General features: G+C 47.0%; 1 protein-coding gene across 3 annotated transcripts in view; it reads left to right on the plus strand.

The window, feature by feature from the left end:
- S1P (membrane-bound transcription factor site-1 protease) overlaps positions 1 to 23,113 on the plus strand; it is a 181,533-nt gene that overhangs the window by 70,319 nt on the left and 88,101 nt on the right. For all 3 annotated transcript variants that reach the window (XR_006773386.2, XM_045749653.2, XM_069302196.1), the window contains exons 4-5: positions 4,469 to 4,903; positions 5,114 to 5,231. Coding sequence is in view for 2 of the 3 variants with exons in the window: in XM_045749653.2 (XP_045605609.1) it covers positions 4,469 to 4,903; positions 5,114 to 5,231 (553 nt within the window). In the remaining variant the exon portion in view is untranslated. The remainder of the gene's footprint in view (positions 1 to 4,468; positions 4,904 to 5,113; positions 5,232 to 23,113) is intronic.

A 23,113-nucleotide genomic window follows, 5' to 3' on the forward strand; every position in this document is an offset into this window, starting at 1 on the left:
ACATCCTGCCTCGCGTGCTGGCAGGCTGTGCTCGCTCTCTTTGGAAACTGCTGCTTGGGCCCTGGCTCTTAGGTTATTGTCGGCATTTTGTCCTTTGCTGTTTGCTGAGACTGCTGTCACACAGTTTCTACAGGCGGCTTCGTCTAGTTGTCGTCCTATGTCAGACTTGTTGGTTCTCTGGGGTGGCCGTTCTCGGAAGGATTGTGCCAGGGCTCGGGGTTCTGCTGGTCAGGGTGGGCCGTTGGTGCCAGCTTCTGAGCCGGCGCTTCCTTTAGAGTCAGCGTTGTCTGGTCGGTGCCATAATCGCTCTGCTCATGGGACGGCTTCTTATTGGTTGTCTGTCCTTTTGCGGGTTGCCCCATTGACAGGGTGATGGGGGGGGTTAGGCTTGCGCCGTTTGCTCTTGCTTGGTCCCACGGTTCGTTGGTGTTTCGGGTCGTCTCCTCCGACCTGTGGTGGTGTTGAGAGGCTTCTTCTTTGGGGAACTCGGGGCTCACAGGGCAGGCCTCTTTCCCTGTGCTCCATCGGATCATCTCAGAGTTGGTGCGCTTGGGCGTGGTCGAAATGACCCCGTCCCTCAGGTGGGTTTCTCGCCAGTTTACAGTGTCAAAACGGGACTGTGCAGATCTGTGGTTCATTCTGGACTTGAACCCTTGGATTCCTTGCTCCCTCCTTTCAGATGACCGCTCTGTCTCGGGTCGAACTTCTGTTGGAGCAGGGTGCTTGGATGGTGTCCCTGGACCTCAGGGACCAGTATTGGCACATTCCCATTCATCCAGGATTCAGGGACTGGTTAGGTTCTGTGGTGGGGTGTCAGGCTTACAGCTTTCGTTGCCTTTCTTTTTGGCTTTAATCTGGCACCTCGCCTATTCACGTGTCTTATCCGAGTCATGGTGACCCGTCTGCGTCTGTTAGGGGTTCGGGTTCTGGCCTACCTTGACGATTAGTTGGTGTGGCCTCCCAGCCGTTCTGCTTGTCTGCTCGCCTGGGGTGTGGTTCTTTTTGGCAGGATTGGTCGAGGTGGGGTTACCTGTACCTCTTCCCCCAGGCCAGCTGTTGCTTTGGGTTCTGGCTCAGTTGGAGTCTTACCATGGGAGAGTCATCCAAGTGATCCCTTGGTGGCCAGGCCAGCCTTGGTTTCAGACGCTGCTTGCTCACTGTCTGAACCAGGGGTGTTGTCCGAGGCCTCACCTCTTTCAGCCAATCGGACCGGTCCAGTACACAGCTGGTTCGGTCTTCTCCGTTCTTCGCGTCTGATCTTTTTGACACGGGTTTATCACCATTTGTATGGTGATCAGGTGGCTTCGTTGATGGTGTCCCACCTGAGAGGTTCGTCTCTTCGACAGAATGAAGTTTCCTTGCGTTTTTTCTGCTATTTTCTCTCTTCGTAGGTTGTCTTCTATTTCTGATAGGGTTGTCTTGTCATTTCTTGGCTTTTTCAGGACCGTCATTTGATGCCAAATACTTTCGTCTCGTGTTGTATTGCTCCAGCAGAACTGCTCCAAACTTGTGTTCGGGGCGGATGTTCATTTCCGCCCCCATTTCATAAGCTTTCTCGTGCTTTGTTTCACCTCCAGCCTGCTCATGCACCACCTTAGCCATCCTGGTCCTTGAACAGAGTGCTCTCCTTTTTCTCTTCTCCTCTGTTTGTGGTGGCCCCTTCATTTCAAGATTGTTTTTCCAAGGCTCTCTTTCTGTTGGCATTGGCCTCTTTGGGTCGGGTTGGTGAGCTTCATGCTCTCCTCTGGTGTAGGGGTTTATGCTCTTTTGGTCCTGGTAGTCGGTTTGTTCAGTAATAGTCTTCTCCTTTTCTTGCAAATAACGAGACGGCTACTTTCTGGAGGGGTCCTTGGGTCATTGATGCTTGGTTGGTCAGGCCGGGGGTGCATCATGTGTTGTGTCCGGTTGCGACTCTTCGCCATTACCTGTGCGCCTCGGCTTCTGTGACCATGGATGCTCTTTGAGTTGATCCAGTTTCCCTCGTTCCATGTTCCAGGGCTCTGGTCTCCCAAGTCATCCGCACGGTTATTAATTTAACACTGTGACGCACCTCGCGCACGAGACCTGCACTACCCCGGGTGGGCCTCGGCGTTTCACGGGAGCACGCAGTAATGTTCAACTTTGTTACCTCAATTCTGGTCCTAGGGCTTTCATTTTGGTATCAATGTATTCGCAATGAAATTCCCTACAGGAGTATATGCATATAATATCCAAAACCATGGCGTGCCCCTCCTGAAGCCGCCACCAATTTGCTGCCGCTGCAGCTTTGGCTGCTGTCTTCTGCACCATGACTTGGGCTGACATTCAGGCGAGGGGATTTTGGAAGTCGAACAGGGTCCTGGCCGCCCGTTAATTGGTCAACATTCCTGATCCTTGGCGTTCATGTGTGGCTTTGGGTCGCAGGTTACAGCCAGTTTTTTCGCTTTCGAGTTGAGAAGCGTGTGGCTGCTGTCTCCCGGGTAATTCCCTCTTTTCCTAATCTTTAGTTATGTAGCTCCAGGGAGCCAAAAGGGCTCCCCACAGAAAAACCAGCATTGAATGTAATGAAATAACATTTTTCTGGATGAGCCTCGGAGGTTTCCTGGCACCCTCCCTCCCTCCCTCCCTCCCGGTCGGAGGTTTTCCCACGCTGTTTTGATTGAAAGATGTTGAAAAACTACAAGCAGATATTAATAAAGTTTTTGACTGGGCACCAGAAAATAACATGATGTTCAACAGTGATAAATTCCAGGTACTCAGGTATGGTAAAAATGAGAACCTTAAACATAATACACAAAACACAATCAAATCTGCCCATAGTAGGAAAGCAGCATGACAAGGATTTGGGAATTATCATGTCTGACGACTTAACGTTAAGGGAGCATAACCGAGCAAATATTGCGTCAGCCAGAAAAATGATAGGATTGCTTACGAGAACTTTCAAATCCAGGGATCCCATCACAATGGTTGTACTAGTGGATTCAGTTAGTGGATTCAAATCATTTGTGCTACCCTGTCTTGAGTACTGCTCGGTACCCTTCAGAGAGCAGGAGAGATTGCTGAAATAGAGGGAATAGGGTACAAAGAGCATATACGGCATGCATAGACGCGATAAAGTACCCAAATTATTGAGATCATCTCAGAGCTCTCCAAATGTACTCACTAGAAAGGAAACGAGACAGATATAAAATAATATACATGTGGAATATATTGTATGGCCAGATACCAAATCTACACGGTAAAAAACAACATACTAAGTGAACGATATGGAAGAAAATGCAGAATAGATCCAGTGAAGAGCAGGGTTGTGATAGGCACAATCAGAGAACACTATAAACATCAGAGGTCCACTGTTGTTCAACATCCTCCCAGCGAGCATAAGAAATATTGCAGGAAGAACCGTGGAGGACATCAGGAGAAAACTAGATTGTTTTCTAAAAGAAGTGCCGAACCAACTGGGCTGTGGTGGGTATGTGGGCCTGTAGGCAGTTCCAAGCAACAGCCTGGTGGACCAAGCTCTCACAAGACAGGGCTTGGGGAGTAGAAGAACTCCCAGAACCCCATCAAGTAGGTATCATGTAGGTTGATGCTTAGCCTCCGAACAAGGATTGCTGAGTAACTGGTGCATAGGGTCCGGGGTTCCCCCCTTTCCCCTCCCAGGGGGAAGGGAGGGCTGCACGGATAAGCGGCGCGGCGGCGAGGTATGACATTTGCTTGTTTCCTTTGGATTTGCATGAGTTTGGTTTTCGGTTGCAATTTTCTTACCATGAAGGTTTGTTTTGTTATGCCTACCTTTCTGGGTGCCTATCCCTGGTCGATGGCAGATTAGGAAAACCCCCAACCACAGGCGGGTTTTCCAGGGACCATTGCTCCCTGTGCCCCTGGCCCCCTCTCTGAGGGGGGCCAGGTTCTGGCTTGTGGTCCCCGGTAGGCTCAACTCAATTGACTAATGCCCTAGTCTAATATATTGCATATTAGCCTGATAGCTCCATGGAGTCTGGGGGCTCACCAAGAATATGGCGTTTCTTTACATTCAATGCTGGTTTTTTAGTAATGTTTTCATATGTAACTCATTTGCGAAGAAGAACTCGTTTTTAAGAGTGGATTTGCACATGTGGATATGTCCAGCTGACAGATAATGTGTACTTCAAGGGATAAATGGATGCAATTTCATTATTCTCATGTGATTTTTTATAAAACTTACACAATGTACAGCACAAAAGCTAGGGGAAACTGGTTAAAATGTATGTTCTGTAAAGATTGTCATCAAACAGCTATTAACTAATTAATACAAGACGAATATTTGTTCAACAACCATGCTGGAAAATAAACTAATTAATTGGAATAAAATTAGTGAGATCTCATATAGGGATGACTTAAAATATCATTACTGTATATCTCTTTCATTTATGAGAGAACATTGGGAAGGTCTTCATTTGTAGTGTAGAGGAGGCAAGAGCAGCCACACATTACTTTTCTTTTCTTCTAGATTCAAGAGCTGCATAGGAATGGTGGATTAGATGCCCTTAAGGATCATCCAGCTGTGAAGAGAGTAACTGCACAACGCATGGTCATTCGACACCTTCATTTTGTTAATGACACAGATGATGATGCCGCTGATGTGTGGGATGAAATTCTTTTTGCAAATATTTCGGAGGTTGATGAAAGAATTATTATGTATAATATTAGTGGCACAGATAGTACTGTCATAGCTGATGAATCTGATGAGGCAGAGGTGGATGACACAGGTGAAATAGAGACAGATGTAGATTATGATAGCTATTTATCAGAGATAAGTTCTAACAAGATTGAGGTTGAGCAAAAGAAGAAAGATAGACAATGTAATGGAGCTGAATGTGGCCAAGAAGATGAAAAGGGCACCTGGCCTGCCTCAAGACCCCTTCGACGTTCATCTTTAACATTAGTGAGTTGTGTTTATAGTTTTATAAACAGTACCGGTTACTTATTATCAGTGGCAAAAAGACTTGCTTTTGTGGCAAAGATTGTTCTATAACTAATTTCTAATGCAATAAAATAAAATAAAATAAAATAAAATATAGCAGTGTATTATATTAGTTTTATGTGTGGGGATAAATAATTATTGTACAGGTATTAAAGAATTTCCATTGTTTAGGGGACAGCATTCTGGCAGACGACTGGACGGCACTCTAGCCGCCGCCTCCTACGTACAATTCCAAGGCAGATCACATCCACCTTGCAAGCTGATGTGCTTTGGAGTATGGGTATAACAGGTGAGACAACTTAAACTATATGAGATTTTGCTTGTGATTCAGTTTCTAAAATTATCATATTCAGGATAAATAAGTTAACTTTGTAGATTTATAATGTTTATGAAGCAGTTGTGTGTTATAAGTTACCAGTTTTTGTTTGTAATTATGGAACCGCTATAAATATTAAATATGTAAAACTGTTTTCCAATCAAGATTTCTTACCATTATTTTACCTTGCCTACCTTGAGGTTACCTTGAAGTTACTTTGAGATGTTTTCGGAGCTTGGCGTTTTAGGTCGGTTATTCATGTCCGGTTTAAGCCGCGAAATCATCTCAAGATAACCTCAAGATAGCCTCTGTCTCACTCCATAACTACATACTGTACATCAAGCTATTATGGAAAATGCACATTTTTGTTTTGTTTTGCTTTGCTGAAAATTTAACCTTAAACTGATTTCATAATGATACACACACTTCGTAATTGAAAAACATTCTTATCATTTGCATGTTTATGCTGTATTATATAAGGTTAACAAAAAATGCCACTTGACACAATTTGTGGTTTATAAACCACATGTCGGCTTAGCATGACTAGTAAATAGCTAACTCGTAAGGAAATAGGACAGTTTAACCCTTGCTATTGTGTCAGCCATTTTAGAAGCTGTTTTGCACACCTTTGTTTTGCATTGATACTGTTGCAGTTTCACTAAACAGTTTTGAACTTGATGCACCCTTTGTACATGTGTAAACCATTTCGGCATGACTGATGATGCCAGTGTTGATGTGCTGCTTAACAGTTACACCATATGAAAATAAATATGTATTCCATTTGTTGAATTATATTTCCTAATTGTATTCTTGTATGGATACCTAAAAACATTGAGCAATCTGCATCATTGTATGGACTTTAAGTTGAATTTGATTCTTGTACAATATAGATGATATAAATTAAATTTTAAGATAAATGATTATCATAAAGCTCATGCATAAACAGGTTATAAATTTAAAATGGCTTGTAAAAATTTGATAAATCATTTAAACTCTAATACAGTATTAATAATAAAAATAATAATGATAATAACAGTAATAAAAATTATTATTATTATTATTACAATTACAATAATATTTTATTTACAATAAATATTAGAGGATCTAATATTAAACACTAAAATGTGTATACTCTTTTTTTTTTAGTTTGATAACCTAAATTTTTGTGTTACATCGTTCATTTTGGTATCAAATTGTTCGTAATAGAATTCTGTAAAGGGATATACTGTCTCCACTCAATTATCCGGACTACATAGAAAGGCCCCCCCCCCCCCAGCCACATAATCACATTTTCCTGGATAAGAGTACTTTTTCACCTCTGAGTCCAAAAGGGACCATTTCCAACAATGTTTATTCCACACTCATGATTTGAATTGACACACCAATTAGTGTGTGGGACTGGGTGGGTGGTTAGCTGCCTAGCTGGTAGGTGGGCAGGGAAAGTGGGTGGGCAAGCAGGGAAAGGTGGGTTCAGGCAGGTGGGTTTTTGATGGGTGGATGGCAAGCAGATGAGCTTGGTGGGTGAACAGGTTCGAGCAGGCAGGTGGGTGGGCTATCGGGCAGGTGGGTGGGTGAGCAGGCAGGTGAGTGTCTGTCCGAGAGGGAGGGGGTCAGATGTGTCGTCACGCTCTGTGAAAAAACTCAAAATAAACCAGGGTTTTCTAGGATTGCAACAATGGATTACGAACCACAGTGAACACAAAGTGCATAGTGACTCATAGGAAAGTTGAATACAGTACAATACAACCTCGATTCAATGTACTCCGATTCAACGAATCTCCGGCTAGTTCGCACACTTTTCAGGCCGGATTTACTCACCCGGTTCGACGAACAGTGGTTTGCCAAAGCAGGGGATGTTTGGATTTGCTTACGATGTACAGACAGAGTTCACAGACTGGTGGAAAACTTTCCCATTCTATCACAGATTACAATTAATAATTCTCTCATATTACAAGTTGGACCACACAAGTGGACCACACAAGTGGACCACAAAGTGGACCACACAAGTGGACCACAAGCTTACGATGTGGGGACAGTTCACAGAGTGGTGGAAAACTTTCTCATTCTATCACAGATTACAATTAATAATTCCTTCATAAGACAAGTTGGATCACACAAGTGGACCACACAACAAGTGAACCATATGAACCAAACACCAGCCAGAGTGGTCCACACAAGTGAATGACTGAGTTTCCATGATTTTCGTTCACTGATTTGTGGCACACGTATCTTTGTACATTAATTTAAAGGCTGAAGCGTGATTACCTAGCTACATGAGGTAAAATCTCCTTATAGACATTTTCTGTGATGAAACAAGATGAGTGAGGGTGGACAGATAAGAGAATACTGTACTGTAAACCTCACTTTACAGTGAGGTTTCACTCACTTTCGTCTGTGTCGTCATAGTTCAGTGACCCATGACTTTGAAAGTTTCATATTACAGAGCACCACTTGGTTTCCGAACCCCTTGGGGACGAGACCCGTCAGTTAACATGTAAATTCGTATACGAGAAATGGAGAAAAAAATTAGAAAAATTTATGAAAACTCTAGGGAAAAAATCGACAGGTTCATAGCATAAATGCGACCGTATTTTGTTTGTACTCACCAATAATTGAAGTCCTGATCCGCTTATGTTGATGATCGATGTTGATGAAGCATAGTTATTTACAAGGAAGAGGTGGTGGTGGATGTTGAAGTTGTTGGGTTGACTGAAGTTGTTGGGGTTGACTGAAGTTGTTGGGTTGACTGGGTCAACATGCAATGAGTCAGGTCCAGGTGATGCAATGCGAGCTTTCTTGGAAGTCATTGCAAAAGACTCTTTAATTGACATTTGTTTCATTCCCTTGGATCTTGTTTTTAAAAACTTCATATACAAATTGTACTGACTCATCATATCCTTAGTTTCATACTCGCTGTAACTTTTGAGTAATTTTCATTGCTTGGTAAAATTCACGCACCTTTTCCACTAGCAGCCAGCCTGCCACTGGCTTTTTCGTCACCTCACGTCTATGTTTGTACCACTCCCACACTGCGTTATCAACACCCTCCACCTTTGCTTTACTTACTACCTTTCTATTTTGTATTGCCTTATCACTTTCACTTCTAGAGAAATAGTAAAAAGTGATAGGTTTAGCCTTAAGAAGATCAAAAACAGTACTTTTACTAATGCCATATTCAGCGCACACGACATTTCTCGGGACACCGCTCTCCACCTTAATTATTTCATCTTTCTTCTCAAATGTCATCACTGACCTCTTTCTTTTACATAACCCGCTTGTAGATGCTTTCACTGTCACAATGCATGCATTTGGAGTCGACATGGTGCACGGATGTTCCTTGATTGTGCTGATATGTAAAACAAAGTCACGGAATGTACACTCCAGTCTTGTGACAAATTCAAACAATGGGAACAATAGGCTGTAAATCTGTGATGTCACAGGGTAGCAGGCGCCAGAGTGGTGGCGCCCGACACGGTCAGTGGGCAAACTAAACCATCTCCCACCCACCCACCCACCACCACGGGCCGGCACGACGCTTGGCAGACAGCTTCCTCACCCGAATTTGGTTCGTGTAAGATAACCCCAACATCGGCCGGCGAGGAGCTTGGCGGACTACTTCCTACCCGAACTTAGTTCGTGTAGCGTGACTCCCCAACCCCGATCGGGAAACTGGAAGTTTCGGATAACTAAAGTTCGGGAACCAAGTGGTGCTCTGTAATAAATAATTTATAAAACCAGTGTTTTAATAGCTTTTTATTATCCTAATTACACTAAACTAAATAAAACCGAAAATATACTGTAATATGATAGAAGCTGCTATTTGAGAAATTACTGTATGTTATTGGAACAACTCCAGCGTGAGTGGATGAGTTTAATCCTTGTACACACAGCACCATGCGTGTTTCGTTCGATTTCGTCGTCACATTTCAGTGACTATGGCCTCGAAATAATAAAATTAATAAATCAGTTCTAAAATAAGTTTTTTATCTCTTATTATCCTCCCTCTCTTATTATCCCTCCCTCCCTCTCTTCATCCATTTCTCCCTCCCTCTCCTCCCTCCCTCCCTCCCTCCCTCCCTCCCTCCCTCCCTCCCTCCCTCCCTCCCTCCCTCCCTCCCTCCCTCCCTCCCTCCCTCCCTCCCTCCCTCCCTCCCTCCCTCCCTCCCTCCCTCCCTCCCTCCCTCTCTCCCTCCCTCCCTCCCTCCCTCCCTCCCTCCCTCCCTCCCTCCCTCCCTCCCTCCCTCCCTCCCTCCCTCCCTCCCTCCCTCCCTCCCTCCCTCCCTCCCTCCCTCCCTCCCTCCCTCCCTCCCTCCCTCCCTCCCTCCCTCCCTCCCTCCCTCCCTCCCTCCCTCCCTCTCTCCCTCCCTCCCTCCCTCCCTCTCTCCCTCCCTCTCTCCCTCCCTCTCTCCCTCCCTCTCTCCCTCCCTCCCTCCCTCCCTCTCTCTCTCTCTCTCTCTCTCTCTCTCTCTCTCTCTCTCTCTCTCTCTCTCTCTCTCTCTCTCTCTCTCTCTCTCTCTCTCTCTCCCTCTCTCCCTCCCTCCCTCCCTCCCTCCCTCCCTCTCTCCCTCTCTCCCTCCCTCTCTCCCTCCCTCTCTCCCTCCCTCTCTCCCTCCCTCCCTCTCTCTCTCTCTCTCTCTCTCTCTCTCTCTCTCTCTCTCTCTCTCTCTCTCTCTCTCTCTCTCTCTCTCTCTCTCTCTCTCTCTCTCTCTCTCTCTCTCTCTCTCTCTCTCTCTCTCTCCCTCTCTCCCTCCCTCCCTCCCTCCCTCTCTCTCTCTCTCTCTCTCTCTCTCTCTCTCTCTCTCTCTCTCTCTCTCTCTCTCTCTCTCTCTCTCTCTCTCTCTCTCTCTCTCTCTCTCTCTCTCTCTCTCTCTCTCTCTCTCTCTCTCTCTCTCTCTCTCTCTCTCTCTCTCTCTCTCTCTCTCTCTCTCTCTCTCTCTCTCTCTCTCTCTCTCTCTCTCTCTCTCTCTCTCTCTCTCTCTCTCTCTCTCCCCCCCCCTCCCTCCCCCCCTCCCCCTCCCTCCCTCCCTCCCTCCCTCCCCCTCCCTCCCTCCCCCCTCCCTCCCTCCCTCCCCTCCCTCCCTCTCCCCCCCCCCCCTTTCTCCCTCCATCCATCTAGAATTTAAGAAACAAATCAAGTTAAAAAAAAAGTTAACTGGGTCAAGTAAGTTATCAGTGAGCAGGTCCTTCCCCCACCACCGACACCCCCCCCCCTCACCCTTCCCCTACAGCCCATACACACACACTCTGCTTCACCTCAATACCCATACCTCCATTGCTCCCTCCCTCCATCGCTTCCTCCCAAAAATCATCCATCCTTCAATCCATTCATCAATCCATCCTTCAATCCATCTCCATCCTCTCCTTCCCTGGCTCCCTCCCAGCCTCTGCCTGCCTGCCTGCCTGCTTCCCTCCCTGGCTCCCTCCCAGCCTCTGCCTGCCTCCCTCCCAAGCTCTGCCTGCCTGCCTCCCTCCCAAGCTCTGCCTGCCTGCCTCCCTCCCAAGCTCTGCCTGCCTCCTTCCCAAGCTCTGCCTGCCTCCCTCCCAAGCTCTGCCTGCCTGCCTGCCTCCCTCCCAAGCTCTGCCTGCCTCCCTCCCAAGCTCTGCCTGCCTGCCTGCCTCCCTCCCAAGCTCTGCCTGCCTGCCTGCCTCCCTCCCAAGCTCTGCCTGCCTGCCTCCCAAGCTCTGCCTGCCTCCCTCCCAAGCTCTGCCTGCCTGCCTCCTTCTCAAGCTCTGCCTGCCTGCCTCCTCCTCAAGCTCTGCCTGCCTGCCTGCCTCTCTCCCAAGCTCTGCCTGCCTGCCTGCCTCCCTCCCTCCCAAGCTCTGCCTCCCTCCCAAGCTCTGCCTGCCTGCCTGCCTCCCTCCCTCCCTCCCAAGCTCTGCCTCCCTCCCAAGCTCTGCCTGCCTGCCTGCCTCCCTCCCAAGCTCTGCCTGCCTCTTACTGCCTGCCTGCCTGCCCATCCACCCACCAATCAGCCATCACTGACACAATGAGTGCGTTTGGAGCCGACTTGGTGCACGGATGTTCCTTGCATCCAACCTCTTGACAAATCGAAACATAGTGTTAAAATTAAAGTTGCAGTAATTTTAGTGTACAATAGTTTTCATAAACTGTATTGTAGTACTCAACATACAACAACTACTCAACACAGTGTTAACGGCATAATACACTACAATATGTATTTACTGTACAGCATTCACATTCACATAGATCAACCGACAGCTGAAGTATACAAGGTCTGCCTGAAGCACGTGCCTATAAGGAGGGTTAGAAAGAGGACCACTCTAGAAAGAGAACGCAGACGACTGTACAGGAGAAGGAAAAAATAACGGAAATGCTTAGGCAGACACGACTATCACAAGCAACGAAAATAAACCTAAACAGGGAGATTGAAGAAATAGAACAAACGTTGAAGCGATCATACGAGGCTGTGGAAATGGAATTGGAACAGAAAGCTGTACAAGAGATAAAGAAAAATCAAAAATATTTTTTCATATATGCAAAATCAAAATAAAAAACCACCTCCAGTATTGGACCTTTAATTACAACTGAAGGTACGTACACAGAGGACAACAAAGAAATTAGTGAAATTCTAAGAAGCCAGTATGAGGCTATGTCTAGTACACCAATAAACAATATGAAAGTTGATGACCCAGACACCTTCTATATGAATGACATTCAAGCTGTAGATAATATAATGGATATTAACATGAACACGGAAGACTTTGAAAGAGAAATTGACAATATGCCCATGCACTCAGCTCCTGGACCTGACTCATGGAATTCAATATTCATAAAGAAATGTAAAGTACCAGTAGCGCGAGCACTTGGCGTAATATGGAGAGAGCACCTAGATACAGGGGAGATACCAGCAGCACTTAAATCTGCAGATATAGCTCCTTTGCACAAGGGGGGAAGTAAAGCCTTGGCAAAAAATTATAGGCCAGTTGCACTAACATCACACATAATAAAAGTTTTTGAAAGTGATTAGGAATCAAATTTCTAGTTTTATGGAAAATAATGAGTTACACAACCTAGGACAACATGGATTTAGAGCGGGAAGATCCTGTCTGTCATAGTTACTCAATTACTATGACAAAATCACAGAAGCTCTAGAAGAGAAGCAAAATGCAGATGTAGTATACACAGACTTTGCAAAGGCATTCGACAAATGTGATCATGGAGTGATTGCACATAAAATAAGGTCAATGGGAATAACTGGTAAAGTAGGACGCTGGATACTCAATTTCCTATTGAACAGAACACAGAGTAACAATCAATCAAATAAAATCAAGTCAAAGTGCAGCTAAAAGCTCTGTACCTCAAGGTACAGTCCTTGCACCACTGCTGTGCCTTATTCTCATATCAGATATAGATAAAAATACGAGTCACAGCTTCGTGTCATCCTTTGCAGATGACACAAATATCAGCATGAAAATTATCTCTGCTGAAAACATGGAAAAATTACAAGCAGATATCAACAAAGTTTTCAATTGGGCAGCAGAAAATAACATGATGTTTAACAGCGATAAATTCCAGGTACTAAAGTATGGCAAAAATGAGAACCTGAAACATAATACAAGGTACAAAACACAATCGAATATGCCTATAATAGGTAAACAGCATGTCAAGGATTTGGGAATAATGATATCCGACGATCTAACGTATATAACGGGAGCATAACCAAGCAAATATTGCGCCAGCCAGAAAATTGATAGGATGGATTACGAAAACATTCAAATCCAGGGATCCCATCACAATGGTTGTGCTCTTCAAGTCACTGGTGTTGTCCCATCTTGAGTACTGCTCAGTACTCACTTCCTCCCTCAGAGCAGGAGAGATTGCTGAAATAGAGAGAATACAGAGAACATATACGGCATGCATAGACGCGATAAAGCACCTAAATTATTGGGATCGTCTCAAAGCTCTCCAAATGTACTCACTAGAAAGGAGACGAAAGAGATACCAATAATATACACATGGAAAATACTGGAAGGCCAGGTCCCCAATCTATACAGTAAAATAACAACGTACTGGAGTGAACGATATGGTAGAAAATGCAGAATAGAACCAGTGAAGAGCAGAGGTGTCATAGGCACAATCAGAGAACACTGTATAAACATCAGAGGCCCGCGGCTGTTCAACGTCCTCCCAGTGACTATTAAGAAATATTGCCGGAACAACCTTGGAAAACTTCAAGAGGGAACTAGACTGTTTCCTAAAAGACGTTCCGGACCAACCGGGCTGTGGTGGGTATGTGGGCCTGCGGGCTGCTCCAAGCAATAGCCTAGTGGACCAAACTCTCACAAGTCAAGCCTGGCCTCGGGCCGGGCTTGGGGGAGTAGAAGAACTCCCAGAACCCCATCAAGCAGGTATCAAGCAGGTGTGCAGGTAGGTGGGTGAACAGGGGGATGGTTGGGCGAGCAGGCAGATGGGTGAACAGATGGCTGGGTGAGCATTCAGGTGGGTGGGTGGGCAAGCAGGCAGATGGGTGAACAGGTGGCTGGGTGGGCTATCAGGAAGGTGGGTGAGCAGGTGGGAATGCAGGCAGGCAGGTGGGTGAACAGGTGGCTGGGTGGGCTATCAGGCAAGTGAGTGGGTGAGTAGGAAGGTGGGTGAACAGGTAATTACCTAAGTGTAATTACCTAAGTGTAGTTACAGGATGAGAGCTATGCTCATGGTGTCCCGTCTTCCCAGCACTCTTTGTCATATAACGCTTTGAAACTACTGACGGTCTTGGCCTCCACCACCTTCTCACTTAACTTGTTCCAACCGTCTACCACTCTATTTGCGAAGGTGAATTTTCTTATATTTCTTCGGCATCTGTGTTTAGCTAGTTTAAATCTATGACCTCTTGTTCTTGAAGTTCCAGGTCTCAGGAAATCTTCCCTGTCGATTTTATCAGTTCCTGTTACTATTTTGTACGTAGTGATCATATCACCTCTTTTTCTTCTGTCTTCTAGTTTTGGCATATTTAATGCCTCTAACCTCTCCTCGTAGCTCTTGCCCTACAGTTCTGGGAGCCACTTAGTAGCATGTCTTTGCACCTTTTCCAGTTTGTTGATGTGCTTCTTAAGATATGGGCACCACACAACAGCTGCATATTCTAGCTTTGGCCTAACAAAAGTCGTGAACAATTTCTTTAGTATATCACCATCCATGTATTTAAATGCAATTCTGAAGTTAGAAAGCATAGCATAGGCTCCTTGCACAATATTCTTTATGTGGTCCTCAGGTGATAGCTTTCTATTTAGAACCACCCCTAGATCTCTTTCTTTATCAGAATTCTTTAAAGATTGTGGGTGGGTGAGTGAACAGGTGGGTAGGTTGGCAGGTGGGCATGCAGGCAGGTGGATGGGTGAGCAGGCAGGTGGATGGGTGAGCAGGCAGGTGGGTTGGCAGATGGGCATGCAGGCAGGCGGGTGAACAGGTGGCTGGGTGGGCTATCAGGCGGGTGGGTGGGTGAACAGGTGGCTGGGTGGGCTATCAGGCAGGTGGCTGGGTGGGCTATCAGGCCCACCCAGCCACCTGCCTGATGACCTGTTCACCCAGGTGGCTGGGTGAACAGGTGGGTGGGCGAGCAGGAAAGTGGGTGAACAGGTGGGTGGGCAAGCAGGCAGGTGGGTGAACAGGTGGCTGGGTGGGCTATCAGGCAGGTGGCTGGGTGAACAGGTGGGTGGGCGAGCAGGAAGGTGGGTGAACAGGTGGGTGGATTGGCAGGTGGGCATTCAGGCAGGTGGGTAGGTGGGCATTCAGGCAGGTGGGTAGGTGGGCATCCAGACAAGTGGGTGGGTGGGCGAGACTGGACAGAGACAGATCACACATCCTGCCTGGTCGCCCCCTCCCCCCCACAACCTCATGCTGGCCTTCTCATCTCCCCTCCACGTGTATTCACCTAATTATACTCACCTAATTGTGCTTGCGGGGGTTGAGCTTTGGCTCTTTGGTCCCGCCTCTCAACCGTCAATCAACTGGTGTACAGATTCCTGAGCCTACTGGGCTCTATCATATCTACATTTGAAACTGTGTATGGAGTCAGCCTCCACCACATCACTTCCTAGTGCATTCCATTTACTAACTACTCTGACACTGAAAAAGTTCTTTCTAATGTCTCTGTGGCTCATTTGGGTACTCAGTTTCCACCTGTGTCCCCTTGTTCGCGTCCCTCCAGTGTTGAATAGTTCATCCTTGTTTACCCGGTCGATTCCCCTGAGGATTTTGTAGGTTGTGATCATGTCCCCCCTTACTCTTCTGTCTTCCAGTGTCGTAAGGTGCATTTCCCGCAGCCTTTCCTCATAACTCATGCCTCTTAGTTCTGGGACTAGTCTAGTAGCATACCTTTGGACTTTTTCCAGCTTCGTCTTGTGCTTGACAAGGTACGGGCTCCATGCTGGGGCCGCATACTCCAGGATTGGTCTTACATCTGTGGTGTACAAGATTCTGAATGATTCCTTACACAGGTTCCTGAACACCGTTCTGATGTTAGCCAGCCTCGCATATGCCGCAGACGTTATTCTCTTTATGTGGGCTTCAGGAGACAGGTTTGGTGTGATATCAACTCCTAGATCTTTCTCTCTGTCTGTTTCATTAAGTACTTCATCTCCTATTCTGTATCCTGTGTCTGGCCTCCTGTTTCCACTGCCTAGTTTCATTACTTTGCATTTACTCGGTTTGAACTTCAACAGCCATTTGTTGGACCATTCACTCAGTCTATCTAGGTCATCTTGTAGCCTCCTACTATCATCCTCTGTTTCAATCCTCCTCATAATTTTTGCATCGTTGGCAAACATTGAGAGGAACGAATCTATACCCTCTGGGAGATCATTTACATATACCAAAAACAGTATAGGTCCAAGGACTGACCCCTGCGGGACTCCTCTTGTAACGTCTCGCCAATCTGAGACCTCACCCCTCACACAGACTCGTTGTCTCCTGTTGCTTAGGTACTCCTCTATCCACCGGAGTACCTTCCCTTTCACTCCAGCCTGCATCTCCAACTTTTGCACTAGCCTCTTGTGTGGCACTGTATCAAAGGCTTTCTGACAATCCAAAAATATGCAGTCTGCCAACCCTTCTCTTTCTTGCCTTATTTTTGTTGCCTGATCGTAGAATTCAAGTAACCCTGTGAGGCAGGACCTGCCATCCCTGAACCCATCTTGTTGCTGTGTTACAAAGTTCCTTCGCTCCAGATGCTCCACTAGTTTTTTTCGCACAATCTTTTCCATCAGCTTGCATGGTATGCAGGTTAGGGTCACTGGCCTGTAGTTCAGTGCCTCCTGTCTATCCCCTTTCTTGTATATCGGGACTACGTTAGCTGCTTTCCAAATATCTGGCAGTTCCCCTGTTGCCAGTGATTTGTTATACACTATGGAGAGGGGTAGGCACAGTTCTCTTGCTCCTTCCTTTAGAACCCAAGGGGAGATTCCATCTGGGCCTATAGCCTTTGTCACATCCAACTCTAATAAACACTTCCTTACTTCCCCGCTGGTAATCTCAAACTCTTCCAATGGTTCCTGGTTAGCTATTCCCTCACTTACCTCTGGAATTTCTCCTTGCTCTAAGGTGAAGACCTCTTGGAATTTCTTATTCAGTTCCTCACACACTTCCTTGTCATTTGTAGTGAATCCTTCCACCCCTATCCTTAATTTCATAACCTGTTCCTTTACTGTTGTTTTTCTCCTGATGTGGCTGTGCAACAATTTAGGCTGAGTCTTTGCCTTGCTTGCGATGTCATTTTCATATTGTCTTTCTGCCTCTCTTCTCATCCTGACATATTCATTCCTGGCATTCTGGTATCTTTCTCTGCTCTCCAGTGTCCTGTTATTCCTATAGTTTCTCCATGCCCTTTTACTTTGCTGCTTAGCTAGCCTACATCTCTGATTAAACCATGGATTTCTCATTTTCATTTCTCTGTTTTCCTTTTGGACTGGGACAAACTTGTTTGCTGCGTCCTTGCACTTCTGCGTGATGTAATCCATCATATCTTGGGCCGTCTTTCCCCTGAGCTCTGTTTCCCATGCTATATCTGTTAGGAATTTTCTTATCCCCTCATAGTTTCCCTTTCAGTATGCTAACCTTTTGGTTTCGGTATCCCTCCTCGAGTTCAATAACCCTTCTTCAATCAAGTACTCAAACACCAGTACACTGTGGTCGCTCATTTCTACTGGGTCCTCAAAACCGATTTCTCTTATGTCGGAGTCGTTCAAAGTGAAGACTAGGTCGAGTCTCGCTGGTTTGTCATTGCCTTTCATCCTTGTGGGTTCTCCGACATGCTGGGTTAAAAAAGTTTCTTGTCACCACCTCCAATAGTTTGGCTCTCCACATATCCTCGCGTCCATGCGGTTCCTTGTTCTCCCAGTCAATCCTTCCGTGATTGAAGTCGCCCATGATGAGCAGGTGGGATCTATTTCTGCAGGCAGCAGAGGCTGCCCTCTCAATTATAGTGTTAACTGCCATGTTGTTGTTTTCATACTCTTGACTGGGTCTTCTGTCATTTGGTGGAGGGTTGTATATTACTGCTACTACTATACTTGGTCCTCCCATTGTCATGGTGCCTGCTATGTAGTCTCTGAACTCCTCACAGCCCGGGATGGCCATCTCCTTAAAACTCCATTCATTTCTCATGAGTAGGGCCACTCCGCCTCCTCCCCTACCTTCCCTCTCTTTCCTTATTATTGTGTACTTTTGGGGAAACATGGCATTCGTTATGATTCCAGAGAGTTTTGTTTCAGTGAGTCCGATTACATCTGGGTTCACTTCTTGTGCTCTTTCCCTTAGTTCACTTGTCTTGCTTGTGATCCCATCTATGTTCGAGTACATCACCCTGAAACTGACTCTCTTCTGCTTCTCCTCTGGGGGGGACCTTTGGGATCTGGGTTGAGTGGGAGCTGGGGGGACCTGGCACGGGGAGACTGGTGGAGGAGGGAGGGCTTGGGGGGGTGGGGGAGAGGGGGAGGGTAAGGGGGGTGGGTAAGAGGGGGAGGGTTGGGGGGTGAGAGAGGGAGGGTTGGGGAAGCATGGGGGGAGGAGAGGCTTTGGGGGATTGGGGAGATGGGGGGGCTTGGGGGGGGGGGAGAAAAGGGTGGAGGGCTTGGGGGGCGTGGGGGAAAAAGGAGGGCTGAGGTGGGTGAGGAAGAGGGGAGGGTTTAGGGGAGTGGGGGAGAGGGGAAGACTTAGGTGGGGTGGGGGAGAATGGGGGGCTTAGGGGGGCAGGGGAGAAGGGAGGGCTTGGGGGTGGGAGAGACGGGAAGGCATGTGGGAGAAGGGAGGGCTTGGGGGATGGGGGAGAAGGGAGGTCCTGGGGAGAGGGGTGAGTGGGAGGGGGTGAGTGGGAGGAGGGGGGTGGGTGGGGGGGGATGGGTGCCCTAGGTGGGTACTTAGTGGGGGGCTGACAGGGGATGGGGCAGGTTGGGTGTCTGTTGGGTAGAATGTGGGGGTGGTGCCCCAATCCCTGTGGCTGTTGCACTGTTTGAGGAGGGTTCTCCATTTCCCTCTGGGATTGTAGGGTTCTGGGTTGTGGTACTCTGAATCCTTTCTTTCTCCCTGCGCTCCTTCCTCGCCTCTGCTGCATGTATTCTCTCTTCCCTTGTCATATCCCTCTGCAGGTGGTGTGTTGACAACACCCACGTGTGTTGACACGTGGGTGTTGACACGCCGTACGATGACTTTTAACATGTGCACCTTAAGTTCTGTTAAATCCCATTTTATTTTCTTGTAAATATTTAAATGAATAAATAACAAACCTAATACTCTACTGTACTGTTCAACTATTATAGTGTGTTATTTAATATTCGTAACTAGCTCTCCACAGCAATAAGAAAACAATATAATTCTTGCAACACCTCCAATGCCACCTTCCTTGGTATGCTTAAGCGAGTCACATCTGTTACCCCACACACTCAAAACTTCTCCCTACCTCTGTCCCTTCCCTTCCTGATCGACTCTCTCTCTCCTTCCCTTAGGGAGGGAATTATGGACAGTTGAACTGTGACCTTTAAGCAGTGTGTGTATGTGATGTGGGGCAGGTGGGTGGAGGGACGGGCTCACTCAGATAACCCTACACTCGTCACCGGTAGCCACAATTGTTTCTTAAATTTTTTATCATAAATTCTGGATGTACAGTACATGATCATATATATTTTTGGTTACAGATTTTGTTTAGCAATATTACTGTATTAGGATAATAAAAAGTTATAAAAATACTTGTTTCATGAATGCTTTATTGTATTAGATGGAAATTCTTCAGGCTGGCAATCTACTGCCACCTACAGAAGGATCTTTTGGGGAGGGAGGGAGGGAGTGAGGGAAAGTGAATGTGGGCAGGACAGAGGAAGTGAACAGCAGTGAGGGGTGGCTCCCTCACTCCCTTCTTGGTGGGAAGGGTGGGAGTGGTGTGGTGGTGTACGATGAGTGTTAGGCTACTGATCCAGCCATACACCCGATTTTCTGGCTCCTATGGACATTTTGGCCTGATATTGAGATAACATTATCTGGTCACGATTTTGGCCATATAAGGGCGTTTTCTGGATATTCAAATCCCGGATAATCTAGTGTCAACAGTATGCATATAAGGTCAAAAAGCCTGGCATGGCCCCCCGCACCAAACCCGAAAATCGGCCGAGCGTTATCCGTGAGCATGCAAGCGCACTAAAGTGTGTATACTCTCTTAAGTTTTCTCACCTCAATTCTTGTACTATGTGCATGACAATTGTCTCATTGTCATGTACATCACCAGCATGTATGATGTTTTTATTTTGGAGAGGCCAATTTTTATACAGTGGAACCCCGGGTTACGAGCGTCCCTGGTTACGAGATTTTTGGGTTATGAGCAGGATTTGGTAAAAAAATTTGCATCCGGATACGAGCATTGCATCGGGTAACGAGTGTGTTGATACACGTACGGGCCGACCTAGCGCGTGGTGGTACGGCGATCACCCCTCAGTTTACCAGTGCCTCGCGCCCAGTGACTATCCCGCCTGAAATCTTCACAAGGATTTACAGTGTTTTGTTGGATATTTGGCCATTTGAGCATAAAAGTTGTTATTGTATATCTCACAATGGGTCCCAAGAAAACCAGTGGTAAGGTTCAAGGCAAGAAATCGCATGTGAGGATGACAATAGAGGAAAAACAAGAGATCATTTGGAAGCATGAAAATGGTGCACGTGTTGTTGAACTTTGTAGGCAGTACAACAAATCCATGTCAACGATATGCATTACAGTACTTAACCTTGCTGATGACTCCTGTTGGCATATGGAAGATAGTGAGGAGGGGAGGGGGAGAAGGAGAGGTGTTATTGTTTAGAAGGGGAGTCCCCTTCCCTTGAAGATTATTTTTCCCTTCTTTGCAACACTTGTCTGTAGTGAGGCATCACATTGTCATTGAAAAGATTAATGCAATGACCTACTACAGCTTTCTCTGGGTGATTCTTTTCAGCAAAACTTTGCAGTCCTTCCCATACTGCACACATTTTCTTAATTAATGAGGAAGAGACATTCTCTACTGCCTCTTCTTCCTCTCCTGAAGATTTGTTATACTGCCTAGCTAGTTCAACAACACGAGTACCATTTTCATGCTTACGAATGATCTCTTTTTTTTTCCTCTATGGTAATTCTCACATGGGATTTTTTGCCTTGAATGTTACCACTGGCTTTCTTGGGACCCATGGTGAGATATATAATAACAACTTTTATGCTCAAATGGGCAAAAATCCGACAAAAAATTGTAAATTCTTGTGAAGAATTCAGGCAGGATAGTCACTGGGCGTGAGGCACTGGTAAGCTGAGGCGCGATCTCCGTGCCATCACGCGCTTGGTCGGCAGTACGCGTATCAACAAACTCATATCCCGATGCAAAGTTCGTGTCCTGATTAACATTTACTGAACAAATCGGGCTCGTAATCCGAAAAGTTTGTAAACAGGGACGTTCATAACCCGAGGTACCACTGTACTGAAGAAATAATCAGGGACATTACTATTTCAGATACTACATACACAAATCACAAACTCATTGAATTTTAAACCAACATCATATATATATACACTAGTTGTACCCAGCCATGCATTGCTGTGGCTCAGCAACGCATGCATGTTGCACAGCTACAGCAACCCTCCCGTCCCCCCGTACTCCCCACTATTGCCCTCCCCCAAAGCCATTGCAGGGTACTGCCCAGCTTGTTTTTACCACTCATAGCAGCCGACTCTGTTCCGTCTGGGTACGCTGTCCTCTTGCTGGGTTTTCTTTTTCTGTTTGTTTCCCTGCCTGGTGGGGGGGGGGGCCTGCCTTGGTTGTTGCCCCCCCTTCCCCCCATGAACAAGTACTGGGCACTGTTTTCTCTTCAGGTGGTACCCCCTGCTAGGTCCCTGTGAGTGTACCCATCCCAGGGGTTCAGCTATTAGAAACTCGTTTGGTAGATTTGGGCGACGGTTAGCATTACCCTGCCTGGGCTTCCCTGAGTGTGAGTTCCGTCTCAGGACCCTGGGAAACCTCAAGGGGGCGCATGTGTCCGATGGATGTGACCCCTGAGTCCCCCCCCCCCCTTGCTTTGTATGAGTTCGAGGGCTGCTCTGTCCCCTTGTCTCGGGGTGACTCATTGTTTTTGCCTCTTGTCACGCTGCCTGTTGGGTCGGTGACACTTGACCCGGAGTCCTGCAAGTTTTGTTACTTGCTGGTGACTCAGTTTACCCAGTCTAATGATGACATACTTCGGGTACAGGCAGCACAAGCTTGCGTGTTAAGTTTAGGTTGTTGCAACACGCTACGTTGGTTGCTACGCCGGATGCCCCAAGGCTGCCCCATTTTGTTTATAGGGACTCGGACTTGGGGGGTAATGGTTACTTCGGCCTTGGTTTTGTCCGCACCCCCTCGTCCTTCACTTTCTGCGGTACGGTCTGGCCTTCCCCATGCTTCCGGCTCCGAAACGTTTGAGGGTTTCTGCGTCGGGGCAGGGTTTAGACGATCTTAGACTCGAACAGTCTCGGGAAGATGCCCCTTCCGGTGTGGCGATGGAGGCATTCGAGTCTGCTCTCTCCCTGCTGAAACCTCTGGTTCTGAACCTTCCTTCTGAAGGCCCTCCTTCCGTCCGGCTTTTACGGTTGCACTGGCCTTTTCTTTTGAGGCCGGGGCTTTGGGAGATGACTCGTCCCCGGGTCCAAATGCGAAGGATCCCGGGGCTGGGGAGGGGCTGACTTGGGGGCCTTAGGTCCCATTGGATCCCGCCTGGGTTTTTCTGCCCTCTGAACGGGGCTTACTGTTACAAGGAGTGGGGTTTTCTTTTCCCTCCCTCTGTGTATGAATTGGATTTGGTGTCTGCCCCTCCCCGGGTTCAGGTGCTTTGGTCCTGTCTTTCTGGAGGTTTTCGGCTTCCCGCATCCAGTCTAATGTAGTGCGAGAGGCCTTTGCGGCTTACTTCCTGTGCGACCCGGATTACGCCTCTATCATGGATCCTTCTTCGTTCAGGTTTGGGTCTTCATTTCCCTACTGGATCCGGTATGAGGTTCCGGAGTCGTCTTGGCTGGTGGACTGTCCTGTTTTTGGTTTGGAGACGTGGCATTCCTTCTGTCGTTACCACACACTTGAGGGGTGTGAGGCATTGACAGTGGTACAGGTTTTCCTAGGGGGCGAGTTTGAGCACCTCAATGAGTGCTTGTTTGCCCCTGCCATTCCTCGGGATGTTGGCATTGTGCAGTTCCATGTGCAGGTTCCTTCCCTTTCGAATGCACAGGTTGCTGATGACTTGCTCGCTTGTGGCCTCTTGGCTTCGGCTTTGCGTTTTTTTCCCAACTAGAGCTGTCTTCGCACTGGCTTGAGGAAGATGTGGAGGTGCTTGGGGTTGTTCCTGGGTCTGGTGCCTTGGGCTT

Source organism: Procambarus clarkii, chromosome 47 (genome assembly GCF_040958095.1).
Source record: "Procambarus clarkii isolate CNS0578487 chromosome 47, FALCON_Pclarkii_2.0, whole genome shotgun sequence".
In the NCBI taxonomy this organism is placed as follows: Eukaryota; Metazoa; Arthropoda; class Malacostraca; order Decapoda; family Cambaridae; genus Procambarus; species Procambarus clarkii.